At 48.2% G+C, this 20,591-nt stretch overlaps 2 protein-coding genes across 3 annotated transcripts; one reads left to right on the top strand and one right to left on the bottom strand.

Annotated features, from left to right (window-relative positions):
* Positions 1 to 1,779: 1,779 nt before the first annotated feature.
* On the bottom strand, positions 1,780 to 8,919 carry LOC112891372 (heparan-alpha-glucosaminide N-acetyltransferase-like). 2 transcript variants are annotated; one of them, XM_025958217.1, is made up of 14 exons: positions 8,481 to 8,919; positions 8,096 to 8,370; positions 4,479 to 4,616; positions 4,304 to 4,385; positions 4,112 to 4,188; positions 3,899 to 4,005; positions 3,470 to 3,581; positions 3,259 to 3,375; positions 3,084 to 3,175; positions 2,915 to 2,981; positions 2,743 to 2,821; positions 2,556 to 2,647; positions 2,318 to 2,461; positions 1,780 to 2,147 (listed from the first exon to the last, which is right to left on the bottom strand). In XM_025958217.1, exons 2-14 carry the CDS (start codon positions 8,354 to 8,356, stop codon positions 2,121 to 2,123), a joined length of 1,395 nt encoding a protein of 464 aa, XP_025814002.1. In that variant the 5' UTR covers positions 8,357 to 8,370; positions 8,481 to 8,919; the 3' UTR covers positions 1,780 to 2,120. The 2 variants fall into 2 exon arrangements, with proteins under 2 accessions (XP_025814002.1, XP_025814010.1); XM_025958225.1 differs by having other exon boundaries at positions 8,096 to 8,334; positions 8,481 to 8,912.
* Positions 8,920 to 15,417: 6,498 nt separating this feature from the next.
* Positions 15,418 to 20,365, top strand: LOC112886809 (chaperone protein ClpD1, chloroplastic). Its single transcript, XM_025952807.1, has 12 exons — positions 15,418 to 16,034; positions 16,568 to 16,737; positions 16,835 to 17,064; positions 17,155 to 17,263; positions 17,381 to 17,508; positions 17,615 to 17,716; positions 17,798 to 18,079; positions 18,170 to 18,294; positions 18,377 to 18,671; positions 18,773 to 19,006; positions 19,424 to 19,654; positions 19,820 to 20,365. The coding sequence occupies exons 1-12, from the start codon at positions 15,418 to 15,420 to the stop codon at positions 20,129 to 20,131; spliced, it is 2,835 nt and encodes a 944-aa protein (XP_025808592.1). The 3' UTR covers positions 20,132 to 20,365.
* Positions 20,366 to 20,591: the final 226 nt, after the last annotated feature.

The raw sequence follows: 20,591 nt of genomic DNA on the forward strand, positions 1-20,591 counted from the left end.
CCACTGGCTGACTGGAAGAGTGGATATGAATATGTGTTGTCAATGTCAGCTATGCGGTATATTTTGTCCATGTGATCACTTGGTAGAATTTTAGTACTGGAATGCCATTGCTATTTTTTTTTCAAGTGATAACTGTCTTACCCTTCATGTGAATATATGTAGTGGGCAGTGTCTTACACCCAACATTGTGCAAAGGCTCCTGCTGTTGGTGTGAGCCTGATGTATCAAGCCATTGTTTGCAACTTTGGTGGATGGTGTTCCTTACAGCTAGGAACTATGAAAATAACCAACCTGGTATTTTCTTTACTTTGGAGTTTGGATTATGACCAACGGTATGCACTGCCCAGCAGCTGAATATTCTGTTCTTGTTGGTTGGTTGGCATGTGTCAGTGCGTTCGGATTCGCATCAGAATATCTAGTTCTTGTAGTTGCCTAGTTGGTTGCCTTGTGACGGTGCTTGTAGATTTCACATGATTATCTTCCATTATAACACCAAGCTAGATAGCTAACTATCAGATTTCTGGAGTTGTCATAGCAAAGTCGACACTAATCTTTGAGTCTAAAAGGTTGTCTCAATCTTAGAATGAATCATGAAGGGAGCCAGATATAGTCTGTTGTTCCTGTGAAGTAGTCCCCAATCTTTAGATGACACCCTTCAGGGTTCACGCAAATGGTGTGAACTCAGTGTTGACTAAAGCTGAAAGACAGCGAAGAAAACACGGGCTGACCAAATTTTTAGTAATCAGTTATTCTTGAAAACCATTTCTCATATTGGCTCCTGCAACTAGAGATGAAAGAAGGTCAACCAAGGAAAAGAATGAGCTAGCAATTAGGTGAAAGTGAGTTGGATGGAGTGGGTTTTGGGTCGTCGACCCAAAGGAAAATGAGACTTGCTGCTATAATGCTGATTGTACCACTAGTTCTATTTGTTTTGTATCATTTAAAGAAAAACAATATCCAGAAAGTTTCATCTTCACTTGATATGTTATGCCTTTTTTTAGCCAGATTGGGGCAGTTGCAGCTCCAGACAAATCAACTGGGCACCTGGACTTCCTAAAATCTTCAGTAGCAAAGATCATGCAAAGAATATTGTGCATAATTGCAGCACAGCAGCAGCTGGATGAACTTGGGTGCATAAGCACCCTTGCTGATCCTGGTGTCATTGACCAGCTCGTCGCGCTCAGTGATTGCTATGTTTAATAGGATTGGATGGTAGATGCATTGTCACCTTTCTATGCATGTTCCGTTTATCTTTCTTTATGATCAGTAGAATGTGCATTTCAGTGTCGAGAACCAAAAGTGAGATGTAATGATATGATGTTTTGTTTTGTATCACATATCAGGATAGGTTAGGAGAACTTATTGATTGACAGTTGACACAATAGCGTTATCAATAATTCGTTTAATTTTCATTTGGTTTCGTTTGGATGAACCGTGTCTGGGTTTTGGGGATTAGGTTTGGTATTTACTTCTTGGACCTTTTGCATCGTTAGTGATATTCAGGTGTTGCGGCTGCTGTCCAAGAAATGGAAACTTTGATGTGAAATTTTGAACATTTTCAAAGTTACATGTAGAAGCATTTTATTCCAGAATCAAGCTTATTTTAGAATCTTATAAGTTCAATTAACCTGCTATTCCTACTGCGAAGTAAAGGGAATAACTTTCTTCTGACAGTTTTCTTCTGACAGTTTTTTAAACTTAAATTGGTTCAGGCAAAAGCAAGCACATGCTTCCAAGATGAAGCACAACAAACAACATCGAGTCTGAATCTTAGACTACAGCTTCCAAAAACAAAGGTCGAAGTTTTCCTTGAGAACTTGTTGGAATCTATAGTATATTTCATCTGAATCCCGGTGTAGGTTATCAATTATCATATACATGAGCAGCTCCGCCATATACAAAGAGCTCAGGGAGATGGTGGCAACAGCCAGCCCGGCAGTGGTGATGGAATAGGCAGCTCATGACTGATGAGCTGATGACCATCATGTTATAGCTGCACAGCAAAACTTGGGCCTGACCGCCTACTTCTGCATTCTCTCACTGTCGTTTAGGCCTAATATCTATATACCAACGTATGTGGCCCTAGCCCGTTTTAGACCAACGTGTAGAAGATCATCGCTTCACGCCCCGACACCGATGAACTTCAGCTGTTTTTCCAAGGGAAAAAAGGGTTCAGTACTAGATGCAACAAAGCACATGAACTTCGCAAGGCAAAGTTCAGCAATTTTTCCAAGGAAAAAGAAGTTCAGTACTAGATGCAACAAAGCACACAAATCTGTAGGTAAGAGAAAATGCAATGCTATAATGTGCGACTTACAAGGCTGTTGTTGGGGTCCCTCCAGTAGAAGCCACGAATGAACATGGGCAGGATGTTGCATGCCACCAACACATATATCATCAGGGCATGCTTCCCCATCCACTCCATCGTAATGGTTGGTCTTCTAAACCCGTACACGTCCACCTGAAAGATTGAAGATAGTTAACATGAGATTCAGAGATGCTGGATGATGCTTTCATATATATATTGTTCGTGTTCTTGGGTCCAAGGGACTGACCAGAGTGTAAATTCCAGCAAAAAGGAGCCCCGCAGCACCAGCAGTACCCAAAGTATAGCTTATTGTGTATAGTGGTTTATTCATTCGCATTCCTGGAAGGAATCATGAAAATTGTTTGGGTTCATCTCAACTATGAAGTTCTCACTTCTCAGAATTAGGAATTGATAAGTGTTTAGTGAACACTTACCAACAAAGTCCATTAAGAAGGCTACTGCTAACATGCTGAAGGAAGGGATCAGCCAATTGGTGATTCTTCCCCGGTGTTTCTGCAGGTCAATTTATCCCAGTTGAAAAGAATGAGAATACATCTCACAACACCAGAACAAACTCTTAATACGATATCATAACCAAAATTATACCTCAAAATGGATAATTATATGCCCAAATTGCAGACCAATCAAGCAAGTGACAATTGCCATGACAGAGCTGAATGTCAGAGAAAGAACAGTTAGAACTAATAGGCAGTTGGAGGATCACTCATTGCAAGACAAGCTTATGGGCAATGATGAGAGTTAGTGAGACATTGACCTGAGAAGGCCTTCAGGATCAAATGGCGCCTGGCACCATGATGGAGCATCAGGTGGAAGCGGTCCATTCTCTGGATAATTTATACTGCATTCCTGCGGGAAAGCCAAAAATGTTGACTGAATTTTGTGACAAGGGAGCAGAAAGAATTACTCAGATATTGCAGTGCATATCAAACCTTTGTACGCGCATAAACAGGCCGTCTGTAGAGATGATCGATCCCTAAGATTGTACGGTCAACCATTCCGACGGCATTGCAAGCTGGTCCAGTATCTCCTCTGACTCCACATTTCACCTGATGAATTAAAATGTAGCCTGAATATCAGCACTTCAGTGTTGTATGCTGAACCTATAACAAGATACAGAAGATGTAGCAACACTGCACTCACAGAGAATGACTTCTCTATGGAACCAGGACCTGAAATCTGATACTCCCAGTCTGGAACATATATTCCGTATAAAAGAACAGTATACGTGAAAGAGAGGACCAATCCTACAAATCTAGCAGTACAAAAACAAATCATATGTTAGAAATATGAGAAATTTAAATCTACCCTTTATCCTGAACAGAATATGCAGAAGAAAGGGAGGAATTTGGAAATGGTTTGCAAATGTTACTCAGAATTCAGCGTGACTACTGATCATTTGTGAGGGTAGAAGAATCCTAAGAGTGAGGATACTTTTGGTCTGAACTCACAATTGGTAGGGGAGGAATTTGGAAATGGTTTGCAAATGTTACTCAGAATTCAGCGTGACTACTGATCATTTGTGAGGGTAGAAGAATCCTAAGAGTGAGGATACTTTTGGTCTGAACTCACAATTGGTAGCGGTATCTTCTGAGCAAATCAAGTCCAGAATCTACATCATCATCTCTCTTGAGCCAGATCTCACATATTGCAGCCAGAAGGTAGGCTATCGCAATCCTCTGCAACAATAAAACCATCATATAACGTTCAAATGACTAGTCACCTTTTGCAGTAGCCAACACGTCAATATATTCTGAATGAAATGTTTGACAAAATGGTTGGTACCTGAAGTATGCCCATCAACCGTATTTTTGCCAGATCAACACCGAAAGTGAGACTGTGAACACCATGAAAAAATCCACCTGCAGAAAAGAAACAGCATTTGGAACACAATTGATTGTTAAACTAATTAATTTTTTTGGGAAAATGCTGGTTTAATCCATGTTTTTTAACACTAGTTGTGAATAACCAAAATACCTTGGAGAACAAGACCAAGGCAGTATAACTTGAGGGCTCTAAGTACCGCCTTCTTAGTTGCCTCCAATTTGTCTGGCACACGCTGCATGCACATAGTGGCATGATAACCCATTCAGCATTCTGGTGAGTTAGCATTTACTCTGAAAGGGAAGCTTGTGATCTCAGTGTCCAGTACCTTGTACGCTAGTGTTAGTGAGACTCCAACTATGAAAAGAAAGAAAGGCATGACGAAATCAGCTATTGTTACACCATCCCAAGGAGAGTGATTCAGTGCTGGGATGAAGCCTCCCGCATCATCAACAATGATCATAAGCTGCAAAAAAGGAAAGCATTTACAAAATACACTGCGGTTTTAAATATGTGACATTTAGAACAAGCTAATTAATTCATTTGAACATCATTATTTGAAAACAGGAGTAACATTTTCTAACATTTCTTGCCGTTTTCCTGCTCTTATTTCCCTTACACAGAAACAAGATTCTAGTCTTCCCCCAAAAAAAAGAATAGTATAGATTGTTGCATCTGTTCTTCCTAAGAGAAATGATGAGAGCATGAGCACCATAACTCAGCAAGTCAATGGTTTCGTGTTTATAGTGCTTAAAGGGGATCCGAATGCTCATAATGGATTGGGAATATATGATAGCAATCCCGCACTTCTCATATGCAGGCTGACAACAGATGGAGGACGTGTGTTGCTTAACACCAACCGCAGCAGATCCGATGCCAAGCCTTGATTAGTGATCTACCTGTACTTTTTTTTTGAAAGAGGTGATCTATCTGTATTACTATATCAGTGCATTATTAGATCTCGTAATCCTGTAACCTGTGGCTAAAGCAGCAGCATTACTAATCATCATACTGACCCAACGCCATTCCAGTGGCAGCAGCCAACACATCCAGTTGAGTTAGGAAGGCATTGGATTCTGAAGCCCCCCATTTTCACTGCCTTTACCTCAACCAGCGAACGTACATATTCTGTCTGCAAATGGATGGACTAGTCCGTGCCAACATTACCCGTTCCTGGATTCCCGTTCTAGAGCAAGCCAATGGAACGAAAAGCGTAGAATTCAGAGATCAAGATGCAACTTGCAGAAAAATTCAGTATGGTGGCATTCGCAAGAGAGCCGCATAGGAATCACACCTAAGCATTCCTTTGAGCAAAAAAAAAAAATCACAAAGCTAGTGATTGTTTCGCTGGACGGATACTTGTGAGTGAGCTTCTGTCATCTCGGCCAGCACGGCCATCTCTTTGCCGGCTTTGATCTTGACCTCTGGTCTTGCAGCAGCGAAGTTAGCGCGTGAAATTACACTCGGTCCAGCGACGCCGGAGAAGGACGCGTCGGAGCAGCCGAGCCCAGCGGCCACATGGATGGAAGGACACGTGTAAATGGAGCACAGGCCCGCTCTCTGTCCTTGGAACGGCCATCAATTCCCCTGCTCTGCTGCAGGGCCCCGATTCCTCCCCACACGGCATGATCTGCCGCTCGCGATCATGTCCACGTCTCCGCTGTCCCTCCGCTTGCAGGTGCCTGTCCCGTCGCTGCGCTTCAGATCGCATCACGCTGCGCATCAGATTCTTCAGAAACTGGCTGGTGGTGGCTGGTGGCTGCTGGTGCCCCAAGTTTTTACTGCGTGAGATCCGGGGTGCTGCCGTGCGAGAGCGTACTCTCGTTTCTGATCTTGAGATCTGCACATACGAATGCCTCAACAAATGGACACCGTATAATAGTCATCTCTTTTTTGAAGAGGTGTGCCTAGACACTAATTTAACTATGATTCGGTGGATCTTGCGTCCACTTGAGTGGGTGGGTACTGTCAATGCGGTGAGCCGTCAGAGGAGAAGATCACCTTGAGGTGGGGAGATGAGGCATGCATTGTGGGGTGGCTTTGGCTTTCGTCCGTGTCAAACTGCAGTTAGTGAGGTACGAGACGTAGGCTCCCTGGTGCTTGACACGGCGATAAAGGATTCGAGGCACAACTGCTTGAAAAGAAGCAGCGATCAGTGGCGGCCACCAGCCAAAGCCAAAGGGGTGATCTGACCTCGACGGCGTCATCTCTGAATAAGCTAGCTAGCAGTCTTTCTGTTAAAGCCTGTCGTGCTAATAGTGTCTTTGGATACGCGTCACTCGCGCATGAGATGGGCGACGTATTGGTGCGCGCACGCATGCACTTTGGGTCTTTGGCTTCGGGCCACGGACTCGCAAAGCTACAGGCGGTAGCTTTATCCACGGAAAATCTAAAACCGCACGAAAAATATAGTAGATCTACGCTAGAAAGAAAAAAAGGAGCTGCCGGGTGAGGTTATTCGAATTCGATGGGTGCGTGCGCGCACCGGCGAGACGTCGTGCAGCGGGAGGGAGCATCGGCAAAAGCCGCGGCTCCTGTGTCGCGTCGTGTCCCAGAAGCCCAAGGACGAGCTGGGCTCTAGTTAAGCATCTCGGAATCAAGGATCCCTGCCATGGAACGGGTATCTTCAAGCACGGACCATGAAGCTGCCTCCCTGCGTTTTCCATGATCTGCCACCCTTTTTCCCCCCCGAATAAAATTGGTCAAACGAAGTTTAGTTTCTCATTACTACGGTGCATCTGGGCCTCTAGGTCCTGGGGGGAGGCCTGACACGACGAGGTCGGTGGATCGGTGCATATGCGTAGGCTGCCGCAAAAGTCTATCGAAACTTCCAAAAAAAAGAAAAGGTTATCACTGGAATCATCGATGTATATTTATTATACTTCCCTAAAAAAGTCTGTAAACTAAAAAAAAGTTCTTTTTTTTTGAAAGAGTAGTACAGTACTTCCTACAAAACATATTTAGTATACAGATATATATAACGCAATGGTTATGGGTGGGCTAACAATAGCAGCCCTTTTCCATGTTGGTGCAGGGGAACGGAACACGTACTATGTGCTGTAGCCTTTGCTGCTCGACTAAAGTGGCAACACGTACTGGAGCAGAGAATTTTGTTTTCCTCTGCTCATTTCTTTTCTCTTCTCTTCTTTTCCTTTCTGAACGATGAATTCGTGTGTCCGGATGAACCCACTCATGGCCCGACCGCCGGGTGGCTGGTCGCTCCGTAACCACCAGCGTGGAACCAAGATCTCTCGGTGGATACTACTACTAGTACATGTGCCGGGACTCCTCTGATGCATAAGCATTTACCTTGATGACTGTACTGGAATCTGAATATCTGATCGCCATGTGACACGTACTACATGCGTCCGTACGGGTGCCTAGAGCTGGCATACGGTTCCTGTGACCATGATGGTTTAGTTAGTATAAGCAGCAGCTCTGTTTGTGCCTGCTTGGCCCAATTGACCCTGACTCGGATTCCCCTCTCTCTCTCTCTGCTGCTTTCTTTATGGCCTGTATCTACAGACACATGACTAGGTGATGATCATGGATCAAGGCGACCATGACTAATGAGTGAAACAAAAGGATTTTTCTTCCTTTCTTTCTTTTGCAAAAGTTCATGCACACTTGTACGCAAAAGCAAGCAAAGCTCTCTCCTGATTGAGAAGAGGGGAAGGGAAGCAGACAAGGGAGAAAGCCAAGCACAGCGCGGGGTGGGATCATGGGGGCACGCGACAGTTGGCTCTTCATCGCGACGAGACACGATGAATGGGCTCGGCTCGGTTGGCCGATGCTGCCCGCCCGCCCCCTCCATGGATGGGCGAAAAGGAGAGCGCAGCGGCCGAGGATGATGGTAGCTAGCGTGCGTCCACCGCGAACCGAGAGAGCGAGAGTTCAATTCGTTTGAGGAAATTCAGAACACCGGGTAAAAGTATGTGTGCGTACCAGGACGGTGATCCCGCGGAAGACGTCGAGGGAGACGAGCCGCGGCTGCCGCGCGGCGGGCGACGGGGGCGCGGCCTTGCTGGTGGTGCCGCCGGCGCCGGACTCGAGATCGGGGCCCAGGGCTGCGCCCGCCGCGTCGTCGCTCCTGACGAGCTCGTACCCGCCCATGGCCGCCGCCGCAGTCCTCCTCTGCCGGCACCACAACGCCGATGGTACGCCGCCGCCAGGCAATGCACTTCCTGCATTCCCGTCCGCCGCCATCGCCGCCGTCAGACCAGCACACGCACACACACACAAACTCAGATGCGCAGAGAGAGAGAGAGAGACAGAGAGAGAAGAGAACCGCCAAACCGATCGATAAAAGCGCCCCGCGCCTCCGCCTTACCTGGGCAGTTGCGTCGCCCGCCCGCCCGCTTGCCGCCCCCGGCGTTCCGGTCCGGGACTCACCTCCTGATCCGGCCGCCTCCCTGTTCCTTTTCTGTTCTTTTCGAGCGCAACAAACTTGCGTGATCTCCTCTCCCCCTCCGCGCCGCCTCCCCACGAGGTCTCCGGCGCCTGTACAACTCGCGACCCCTCCCCTCCAAGGCTCCAAGTCGGATCGGAATAGATGGCTTGGGCTCCGGCTCCCCGACGCCTTTCGCCTCCTCCCCAACCTGCCACCCCCGGATCGAGCTGGTGGTGGATCGGCCACTGGCGTCGCGTGTGTATATGCACTGGCCCTGCCGGGCGCCGGCGCTTCTCTTTCTTTTTTTTCTTTTTTTTTTCTCTTTGTCTGCTCGCTCCTCTCGGGGCCTGGGCACTTGGGTGACGGGTGATGCGTGGATGGTCTCTGGGATTATTTATAGCGGGACACAGCTCGCGGGCGCGCGACGTGATGGCGCGGCCACGTTCGCCGCCCGGCCGGCCGGCCTTTCCGTGATCGTCGTGCTGGTCCTGGCCGGGGGTGCGCTGTGCTCGCCTTGCGCCGCGCTGTGGCGCCGATGATTTGACAGGTGTTGTGTGTCGCCAAGAGTTTGGACGGCACGGGGAGATGTCGGACACTTGTGCGCCGCGGGAGACGCTCGGCGCGTTGCCGATAAGCGGATCGGGGTGAATCCGATGCGCCTTCCTTTCCGATAAAGGGAGCGCGCACCTTATCGTCGTCGACGGCGTGGCCGGGGGAGAGCCAGAGGTGTGGCTCGCGTGCGTGACCGTTGGTGGCTTGGCCCCTCACGGAAAGAGCGTCGGCGACTCGGCGTCCAAGATCGATTTGCAAAGGGACTCGTGTTAACTACAGTAAGTGCTAGTATCTCTCAGCTCCGGTATTTCGCTGAGCCCTTCTGCTTCGTACGGATGGTATGCTTCGAAGTATTCCCGGAGCTGAACGCCGTTACGCAGCAGCAGGCCGCCCGCGTCGCTGCTTGGGGTAGTTGCCGGTTGCTGCGCTCTCCCACTTGCTCCGTCGCTCGCTCGCACAGCTCTTTTCCTTAGTTCTGTCAGTTTTTCAACAAACCGCGTGTACAAAGCAGAATAGCACTGTCAATAAAAAAGGACTAATAAAGCTACAAGAGATCGATCGTAAAAAAAAAGGAAAAAAAAACTCATACTAGGTCATGACAAGCTGCGGCATGCCCTGGCCAGCTGAATAAGACTGCTTTAAGGTGGCGATGATATAACGTCGGTTCCTTCCTTGAGACGTTGTTATAGTGTTTTCTGCATAGATCAGCAACCCTCATAATGAAAATCTAACTCCGGCTCGCTGGATAGACGGCGACGGCGTTGTCAACATCGTGTCTTCCTTGAAGGCGTTATCTTGGAGGTTCTCTGTCCCGGCATTCATTGCCTACTTGGAGTTTACGAGCACAGATTTAGACAAGTTTCTAAACAGATGAGAGATATGATGGATCTGGCTGCATAAAGGTATTGCAAAATTGAACGGTGAATAAAGAAAAGATTGAAGCTTAGCCTTCTAACTTTTTTTAATTTTAGAACTTTTTTTCTTGTATTTTTGAACGTTTAGTTTGAGATTTAGAGTCTAAGAACTTGTATAACTGTTGGCTATATATATACACAGATGTAGTAGGCCGGTTTAATCCATTATCTAAAAAAAGCTGAATAAAACTCGGGCTCGAGCACTCAGCGGCGACGGCGCCATGGCTGGCAGCTCCCGCGACCACGCTCGCGGCCAGCGCCACCACGGACGACGTGGACGAGACCCGGCTCTTCGGGTCCATTGGCGCACAAGGCCATCGCGGCCTCCTCCTGGGTGTCCCTGCTCTGCCGGTGGTTCCGCGAAAGGAAGGCGCGAGAGGACAATGCCGCCCGCGACGGCGGTGATGGCAACGACTGCTTCAATCTGTTATGCTTTTTCACATTTTTGTTGAGACTAGAGGCTACTAATCTATCTTTAACACACCGGCAAATGCAAGATTGATGCAGCAGAGTTTGATTCCAAGAATCAAACTGGTTTTCGCTTGATTTGCTCGATCTGTTTTTCCGCCAGTTTTTGTTTTTTCGATCAAGAGCTTCTTCTCTATTACTCAATCAACGGGTTACAATCTTCTTGTAAAATATGCAGCAAGAAGTGTGGGTGATGCGATTCCCACAAGACGCTACACCTACCCGTCAAGGCCTCCTTGGCACAACAATGAGCCGCCAGGTTTGCCTTGCGATTGACATACACAAGATCAAAAGAGGAAAAAGAATTACTAAGCTCTTGAATATCCGCGATGATCGCCATGATCTCCGACCTCTGCGAAAGCCTGGAGCGGCATAGATCAACGAGTTGCTTGGAATCCGTCTCTGCAATCACCTGCGCCGAGGTCCATCGCTGCAACTTCAAAGCCCAAATCTGCATGCCTGTGCTTCTGCTGATAGCACTCAACCCACGCTTGGTAGCCAGGTTCCAGCAGCTGCTATGAAACTGCCCTCGCTGTCCCGTGCAATGGCACCACATGCTTCCGTGCAATCCTCAGCGAGAAAGGCGGCATCCACATTCAGCTTGATATGGCCTTCCGGCGGTCGTTACCACTTTACATACCGGTCTTGCGCTTCCTTCCTGGTTGTCCGCCCTGACGGCGCCAAAAACTCAGTGGTTTCCATGATCCAGTCCAGAGCCTTGCAGATTGGGATTGGATTCTTGCACACTATGCCGTTGCCCTGATCAGAGGACGATGCACTGCCAGCCTCACAATCACGCTTTTGTCGCTCTCTATTTGACAGCAGCCAATATGCAGACTTAACCGAATAGAAACCATGGCGCTCAGCTGACCACGCCCAAGTATCTTCAGTAGCAGCTCCCAAAGGAATCCTGGCCACAGCAGCTGCATCAGAAGCAATTAAATTAGATTCAAGGGCATTCATGTCCCAGCACCTCCGATCATGATCAATCAGCTCTTCCACTCGAGTAGCCGTTGCAGTCACTTTCGGGCAGAGAGGTTTCAATCCAACACTATCGGGAATCCATCTGTCAGCCCAAATATTTGTACTTGCCCCATTGCCAATCCTTTTGATGAGGCCCAAGTTCAGAGCGTCCCTGCCAGCTAGAATTGCCCGCCACGTATGCGACGAATTCTTCTTTTTGTTCGCTGAGAGAAAATCACTCTGTGGAAAATATTTCCCTTTGAGTACCTGTGCACAAAGAGATTCAGGCTTGACCATCAACCCCCAACCTTATTTACCTAGCATAGCAATGTTAAAGAGTTTGAGGTCTCTGAATCCCATTCCACCGTCACACTTTGGCTTTGCCAGGTCAGTCCATTTCTTCCAATGTATACTCCTCCGATCAATGTTGCTGCTCCACCAATAACTAGTGATAGCACTCGTCATTTTCTTGCAAGTATCCGGTGACAGTCGGAAGCAGCTCATTGGGTACGTAGGAATTGCTTTGTACCTTGGACTTGATCAGAACCTCCCATCAGACTCCTAGTCTTGCTCGGCATGTGCTCAAACACACCTTTTGTACTCCTACCCACAGCTGTAGGAGGGCCAAGGTATTTCTCACCCAACTCCGAGCAGTTGTGCAAGCCTCAGCGCAAAGCAAGAACAAATCTGGGGACCTTGTCGGATGCCTCTAGTCGGCTGAAACGTTTTGTGCAAGCCGGGTTCGGAATATCTACGGAGACGTCGATGTCTGGGCTTGCGGCAGCGACGTGATCGCCGAGGACAACGAGGCAGGCCACGGCCCACGGGAGGATTTCGGAGACTCGCGAGCGAGCGCTTACCTAAGTAAATGACGCGTCGGCTAATTTTGAGATGGGCCTCATGGAAGTTTCTGGGGTGTAACCATGTGAGCCCATCGTATATGGGCCATGTATCGAGACCACGTAACCAAGCCCAATTTTTATATATATATATATCGCACTTTCCTTTGATTTTCTTTTCAAAAGAAATTTGAAGGCATATTTGGTTGAAAAAGTTAGATGTACAATTAATACACAACCTTAGCAGATGTACGTATGGCTGCTCATAAACATGGGACACGAGCAAACTTTGACATGCTGGCAACCAGTCTAGAGTGCGGCGCGCTAAGGGTACCGAGAAAATGCTGTAGCTAGGTAGCCCATTTGTAGTTGGTTTCCTTGTTATTCGGTCCTGTCTTCTTGGACACAGATGAGAGGGTTTGGACAATGGCAGAAAGATCAGGGCAATGAACCGAGCAACTCTAACAGAAATGGTGCGCCTCCTCGACGAACACTAGCGCATTGGATGGACTGGACAGGGCCTAACCGGCAGTGCCGTCAAGGGGTTTTCTGATGAACAACTGTGGGTGCAGTGAAGATGCGACCCTGCACGACCAGCGTCATCTAGAGATTCCTACACAGGGCGGACACATTTCGCTTGCTCACGGTCCCTGAACATGTGCCGGCGCGGTGACTTGTTCACGGCTAAGGGTAAGTACACATTATCGTAAGTCAGCAGTCTTCTAACTTATTTTCTATAATTTTATGTAGATTTTTTTATAATTTGAAGGAGAATGAATGAGGTGGTTGTTTCGCGAAACAACCGCCTCATAAGCAGAAGTTAAGGACTATGGAACCGCTTTGTTTTTATCATAATATTTATAATATTTTTTTTCATTCCACAGATTAAGGGACATGGTATGCTATAAGGTAATAAAAAAGACGATCTATTAACTGAGCCCGCTTTCTTGTTGTACCTGAAAGCTTGCTGAATTGATTTTGTATCAAATATTGCGACCACTGCAAAGGGGTAAAAATGAAAAGATCAGTGAATAGGTAGACCCGGCGCGCTGCCAGGAAGCTTCGCGAAATATAATTAAAACTGGCTGGCTACTCGAAAAATATCTTGGGGAAAAGTATATATAGTCAACTGGCGCCGGTAGGAAGCAATGAACTGATGATCACTGAAACGGAACTTATTCTCAGCCAGGAAAACTGTGCTTTTGGCGTTGAAGTGTGAGGAGCGCAAAGCATCGAGTCGTGTAGGGAAAGGCTTCCCCTTCCCTTTCGCCCTCGCCCTCACGCAAGCGCACGCCCGTGTTGCGTTCCGTGTGCAAACGCCCCTGCCGTCGCGGTCCGGTCGGCGACGAAAGATCCACTCCCAGTCAGTCGACTGCCAAATTAAGCTCGCCCATCGCTGTGTATTAGGAGTGCTAATCATGCGTGTGACAAGAGTTGGTCTTCGATCTCCTCCGCAGTGAAGCCGTCCTCGACAATCATCGCACCGTTTGATTAAGAGTAGAATGATAAATTTACAATGACAACTTGACAAGCAAGTCCACTAGCTTATTGTAGATTTCTGTTGACCACCACCTACTGTAAGAGCTAGTAGTTAATTAGTGGTGACCACCTACTTGGTCGTACCAACCTGTAGCGATTTTCGCTCTTCGTTTATTTCTTGCCTGACACAAGTGCGGATCTGATTTCATGCATGATTCCGTAAGCCTGAAAGCTCCTCTGAGCCCGTTATCGGCGCGGCGGGCACACGTGGCCGTTCCTATCTTGTTTGTGCTCACGGTCCGGTACACGCACAGGCACACAGCTGGTGCTTGCCTACTTGGACACCTTGACTGGTTCGTCGCTGAACTCCTCCTCTTCGAAGCAAAAAAAAAGAAAGAAAGAAAGAAAGAAAGAAAAAAAAAGCAAAGAGCTATAAGCCCAGAAGGGCCAGAGGCCAGATACAGAACTAGAAGATCCGGTAGGTAGCAATGTGTCGCCTGTGGTGGCCTTGTGGCTCAGGGGAGAGCACTCTCGCCCGGCTTGTTCTGCTCTGCACGAAAGGGATGCCGGGATCGCGCACCCTGTCCTCCAAGGAATCCGGGGGATTGAGGTGATCGCTGTAACTCGCAAGCACCACACGCGGGACGCATGGCCATCAGCAGGCCGAATGGGAAACGAAACGAGCACTGTTCCGGCACCGGCAGGCCGCTGCCAATCTCCCCCGTTGTCAGTTGTCACAGTGGAATTTCCACACACGTGTACAGGAAAAGCAGAAGCTTCCGGCCTGTTCACACGCACCCGCGGCGAGCGGCCCGCTTGGCCCGAGCGCAGGCGGCCACGTCGCCGGCAGGCGCGGGTGACATGTGTGCCGACGCGAAGGATCCCCCCTGGCCTTCCCGACGCGTCACGCCGGCCGGGTTCGCCGCACCGGCCCCAGCGACCGCCGCTGACCTCCGGGCCCGTGTGCGCGGCCGCGAAAGTCCGCGGGTGGGGTGGGGTGGCCGCGCGCACCACGGCACCCGAACAGCTCCGCCCGGAAACGGCCGAAACAGTGGCCAAATCAAATCGGCCCGGCCGCGGCGCGGCACGGACGCCGATCGGGCACCCGACGGCCCCGATCGCCGGCGCCCATCGCCGTCGTACGGTCGGCCAAGCTTGCCGAGCCGAGCCCTCGTTTGACCGCAGGGGTGGGTGGTGGCGTGCGGGCGCGGAAGCCGCCCCGGGCGGCCTGCGCGCGGTAGAAACGGAGCCCCTGGCGGCAGATGAAACCAAAACCACCGTTCGCTATCGCCCCACGCGCGCGCGGGGCCGAACTGCCATTCCCGAGTCCCGACTCGTGCTCCTCCTTCCTTGCGTGCTTCCTTCCTCCTCCTTCCACTTCCACAGTTCCACCCCCGCTTCCGCCTCCGCCGCGCGGGTACTTTTATACCGCCCCTCCTCCGCCTCCTCGCCTACTCACCATTCGCTCGCCGGGCCACGCCTCCGAGTACGAGTAGAGATACAGATACCTCGCGACGGGCCGAGTAGGAGGAGCGCGCCGCACGACACGTAGCAAGAGCATTTCATTTGTTGGCGGAGCAAGCAGGAGGAGGGTAAGCGGCCGAGGTATTAAGCGGCTAAAGATAGTTGCTCTGATTCTTATCCGCGGGTAGCCAGCCAGCGATGGAGGTGTGCTGCTGCTCCACCTCGTCGTCGGTCCTCGCGGGGGCGGCCCGCGGGGGCGCCCGGCGGCTCGGCGCCGCGCCTGCGGCGGCGGCGGCGCGGTGGGGCGCGGCGGGGTTCGGGACGAGGGCGGTGGTGCTGGCGCACCCGCTCCCGCGCCCGGCGGCGAGGCCGGCGCCGCGGCGGGCGCGGAGGGGCGTGATTAGGGCGGTGTTCGAGCGGTTCACGGAGCGGGCCGTCAAGGCGGTCGTGCTGTCGCAGCGGGAGGCCCGTGGGCTCGGGGAGCCCGCGGTGGCGCCGCGCCACCTGTTCCTCGGCCTCGTCGCCGAGGACCGCTCCTCCGGCGGCTACCTCTCGTCGGGGATCAACATCGAGCGCGCGCGGGAGGAGTGCCGCGGCATCGGCGGCGCCAGGGATGCCGACGCGCCGGCGCCCGCGACGCCCAAGGCCGGATCGGGGCTCGACACCGACGTGCCCTTCTCCGCGACCAGCAAGCAGGTCTTCGAGGTCGCCGTCGTGCTCTCCAAGAACATGGGATCCAGCTTCATCTCGCCGGAGCACCTCGCCATCGCGCTCTTCACCCTCGACGATCCCATCACCAACAACCTCCTCAGGAGGTAGGTACCTATTGTATCCTCATCCATTCTGTCCGTCAGGAGCGTGTTATTTGTTTCTCAGTTACAATTCACCAGCAGACCCACTGTGTTGGATGCCATCTACTTATTGATCAAATAATCACCTATAGCATAGCCATATGCTTATTAGCAGCTTAGACCATGTCATTTGGTGCTTGTCCTCTTACAAGCACAAGGACCACTCATGTTCTGTTTCTGTCTGACTGTAGCTCAGAGGAAGACTGATAGACCATAATTTGACATCTAGTACACGAGTCTTGCAGTTTGACATAGCCATTTGGTCCCCTGGAAAATGACATTGTCTAATTCATGAGGGTTGTCCCATTTCTAGCCTAAGAGGTTAACTTGTCCAGAAACAATTAACCACGGTAGAAACTGAACTTACCGGTGGATGATACCATGATAAGACGTTGACAAGAAATTGGTCATCACTGAAAAGGGACAGAACAAAATAAGCTATCTTCTAGCCCTTTCGTCATTTGTGCTGTCATTGATGAATGTGTTGGTTCTTGTAGTTTGGGAGCGGATCCAAGTCAGCTAGCATCAGTTGCAGTCGACCGTCTTCAAGCTGAGCTTGCAAAAGATGGAAGAGACCCTGCCGGAGCACCATCTTTCAAAGTCCCAGAGAAGGCTCCTGCTGCAGCTGGAAGATCTGCTTTCTCCCAATCCTTGACTAAAAAGAAAGGTCCAGAGCCAGCAGTTTCATCAGAGCTTACACTCATGTTTGTTCTACTATAGGCCTAGTAATCTCATCACACACTTGCATTGTTTATCTTTTTCAGAGAAGGGTGCACTAGACCAGTTCTGTTTGGATTTGACCACACAAGCTAGTGGAGGTTTCATCGATCCTATTATTGGTCGTGAAAAGGAGATTGAGAGAGTGGTTCAGATAATATGCCGACGGATGAAGAACAATCCTATTCTTTTGGGTGAGGCAGGAGTTGGCAAAACTGCAATTGCTGAGGGACTTGCTCTTCGAATTGCAAATGGCGATGTCCCCATTTATCTTGTGGTAAGCTTGACTTGCCATTGATCTGTATAAAGTTATGCATTTGCAATCCATCTTTGAGATAAGCGATATTCATCTTCAAATTGTTTGCAGGCAAAGCGTATATTGTCACTGGATGTTGGTCTACTTATTGCTGGCGCAAAAGAGAGGGGTGAATTGGAGTCTAGGGTTACTAGTATAATTCGGGAAGTTCGGGAAGCAGGTTAGTTAGTGTTGCAATCTGAGAGGTTATCAGATATGAAGCTGCATTTAGAAATGTTTCCAGATGTTAAGCTTCTGCATGTGGTCATGAAATTAAAAGTCATAAAAAATTATGCAGGTGATGTTATTCTTTTTATTGATGAGGTTCACAATCTTATTGGATCTGGAACTGTTGGGAAGGGTAAGGGTTCTGGCCTTGACATTGGTAACTTGCTGAAGCCCGCGCTTGCTAGAGGTGAACTGCAGGTATTGGATTCATCTGATTTCTTACTTAGCGCTACCATTCTATGTAGAAAAGATCATACCTTATTACATTTCCTATCTCACGCACGATATTTGTTTGTATTTCTAGTGCATTGCAGCAACAACTCTAGATGAACACCAGATGCATTTTGAGAAGGATAAGGCTTTGGCCCGCCGCTTCCAGCCAGTATTAGTAGCTGAGCCTAGTCAGGTATTGCGGTTGTTTCTTATGAAAGTCAGGTAGTTTTGTAGGTAAACTTCTCTCTTAACCATTTTTTAAAAAATATTTCAGGAAGATGCTGTGAAGATATTGCTTGGCCTTCGTGAGAAATACGAAACTTACCATAAATGCAAATTCACATTAGAAGCCATCAATTCAGCAGTTTATCTGTCAGCAAGATATATCCCTGACAGACAGCTTCCTGATAAGGCTATTGATCTAATTGATGAGGCTGGAAGTAGAGCTCGGATGGAGTCATTTAACAGGAAGAAGGAAGGGCAGTCTTCAATTCTCTTGAAGTCACCAGATGAATACTGGCAAGAGATAAGAGCTGCACAGGCCATGCATGAAGTGGTAATGAAACATTTTACTGCTTATGTGATTTAACTTTTTGTTCCATCTAGCGAGAAAAATACTAATATTTTATTGCCCTTCATTACTCAGGTGTTATCTAACAAGGCAAAATATTCTCCAAATGCGAATAATCAAGAGAGTGGCAGTGCTGACGTTGAAGTACCATATGAAGACAATAGTGGGTCAACATCGACCTCATCACTCTCAGCTGATGAGTAAGTTTTGTCTGTAACATGTCATAAAGGGTATTCTCTGTTTCTTACTTATCTGCTAACTGAGGAATATTTTGAAATGCAGACCAATTGTAGTTGGGACAGAGGAAATTGCAAGAGTTGCCTCATTATGGTCGGGGATACCAGTGCAGCAGTTGACAGCCGATGATAAAAAACTTCTAGTAGGACTAGATGATGAGCTCAGGAAACGGGTCATTGGCCAGGATGATGCAGTTGTGGCCATATCTCGTGCAGTGAAGAGATCGCGGGTTGGCCTTAATGACCCTGACAGACCTATCGCTACACTGCTTTTTTGTGGTCCAACAGGAGTCGGTAAAACGGAGCTTACCAAGGCTCTAGCAGCAAGTTATTTTGGATCGGTAAGTCGATCATATTCTGATCATCATGTTATTATTTCCATAATGTTTTGTCTGATTGATAGAATGTGGCCTGACAGGATGTTTGCTTTGTTTTTCAATAGGAATCTGCTATGCTTAGATTAGACATGAGCGAGTATATGGAGAGGCACACTGTGAGCAAGCTCATAGGCTCTCCTCCAGGGTACATTGGATATGGTGAAACTGGTACTTTGACGGAAGCAGTCAGGAGGAAACCATTTACTGTGGTATTGCTGGATGAGATAGAGAAAGCTCACCCTGATATTTTCAACATCCTTCTCCAAATCTTTGAGGATGGACATTTGACAGACTCACAGGTAATACATCAGTGAATCCTGTTACATGCACCAATTGATTCTGAACAGTACAATTACTGAACCAAATGAGATTAATCCCGTTCCCTTAACCTGAGAATAAAATGGCCAGAATTTTGTACTTTTATCACAGTTTATTTAAAGTAGAAGCCCTTCAAGGTCTCATTTGAGATATGCTTGTTGAAATTAAATATCAAAGCAATTTATAAATCAAGGTGCTAGACTCGCTGTCACATATGTTTAGGAAGGACTTAAATAGTCCTAAGCCTCTCCATGTAATAAGATATCAAGACAGCACACTAATCCAGATGCTAAATTACATGATGCTTGCGTATTCTAAAGATCTGATGTAAGTAGTTTCTGAGCTCTTCAAGATCTTAATATGTTTTTATTTACACTGGAACTTTGTGTGGACTGCAGGGCCGCAGGGTTTCCTTCAAGAATACATTGATTGTGATGACGTCAAATGTTGGTTCTACATCAATTTCAAAGGGAAGACGGAGCATAGGTTTCTTGAAGGAAGATACTGAGTCAAGCTCGTATGTCGCAATGAAATCCCTAGTAATGGAAGAGCTGAAGGCGTTTTTCCGACCAGAGTTGCTCAACAGAATTGATGAGATGGTTGTGTTCCGTCCTCTGGAGAAGACTCAGGTCTGTTTCTTTTACGTTTTGCTCTGAGGAAGTTTACTGAGAATTCGTAAACCTTCTTTACATGATATTAGCCACTTATAGATTAGATTAAATTCGTAGTTGATGCTTGTAACATACAACACATGAGACGCTAGTGGTAATCCTCTCCTTGACATATATTTGCAGATGCTGGCCATTCTTGATATCATCCTGAAGGAAGTGAAGGGCAGGCTTTTGGCCCTTGGGATAGGCTTGGAGGTGTCTGATGCAATGAAGGATCTGATTTGCCAAGAAGGGTACGACAAGAGCTACGGGGCACGGCCGCTGCGGAGGGCTGTCACCCACATGATTGAGGATGTCATCAGCGAAGCGATTCTGTTCGGCGAGTTCAAGCCTGGCGACACGATTCTGATGGACATCGATGCCGAGGGGAAGCCGTGCATGAGCCATCTGGACCAACAGATCGTCCAGGTCACTGACCCAACACGGGCATTGTGAAGCTCTGCGCCGGACGTCCTGAAGTTGTGATTCCAGATTTCCAGTATAGTAGGGTAGAGGTCTAATTTTTTATTCTTTCAAGCGTCAAGAGATTGATAATTCTTTGATACGTAGACAGAGTATTCCATTATGTACATATCAACAAGATAGGGGAATTCGGGCAGCTATTAATGTTGTTCCAAAATTTTATCCAACTGTATATTGCTGAAAGGGTCCCGTTCAATTTATCAAATATATATCATTGTGAAATTGTCTATGTTGCCCCCAAGTTATTTGTTTGTTCAATGGCTGTTATTTCCGCTCCTGGCTACTGAGCTTTGACATTGGAATTGCAAGGTGACTCTAGCTCCCCAAACTAGCAAATACTTGCTGGGCTTCGTAAACTTGAGGCTCCATCGCTTTCACTTTCACACATTTTTTTATCAAAAATGAAAACGATACGATATTACCAGAAACGAAA

This window comes from Panicum hallii, chromosome 1 (assembly GCF_002211085.1).
Source record: "Panicum hallii strain FIL2 chromosome 1, PHallii_v3.1, whole genome shotgun sequence".
Lineage (NCBI taxonomy): Eukaryota > Viridiplantae > Streptophyta > Magnoliopsida > Poales > Poaceae > Panicum > Panicum hallii.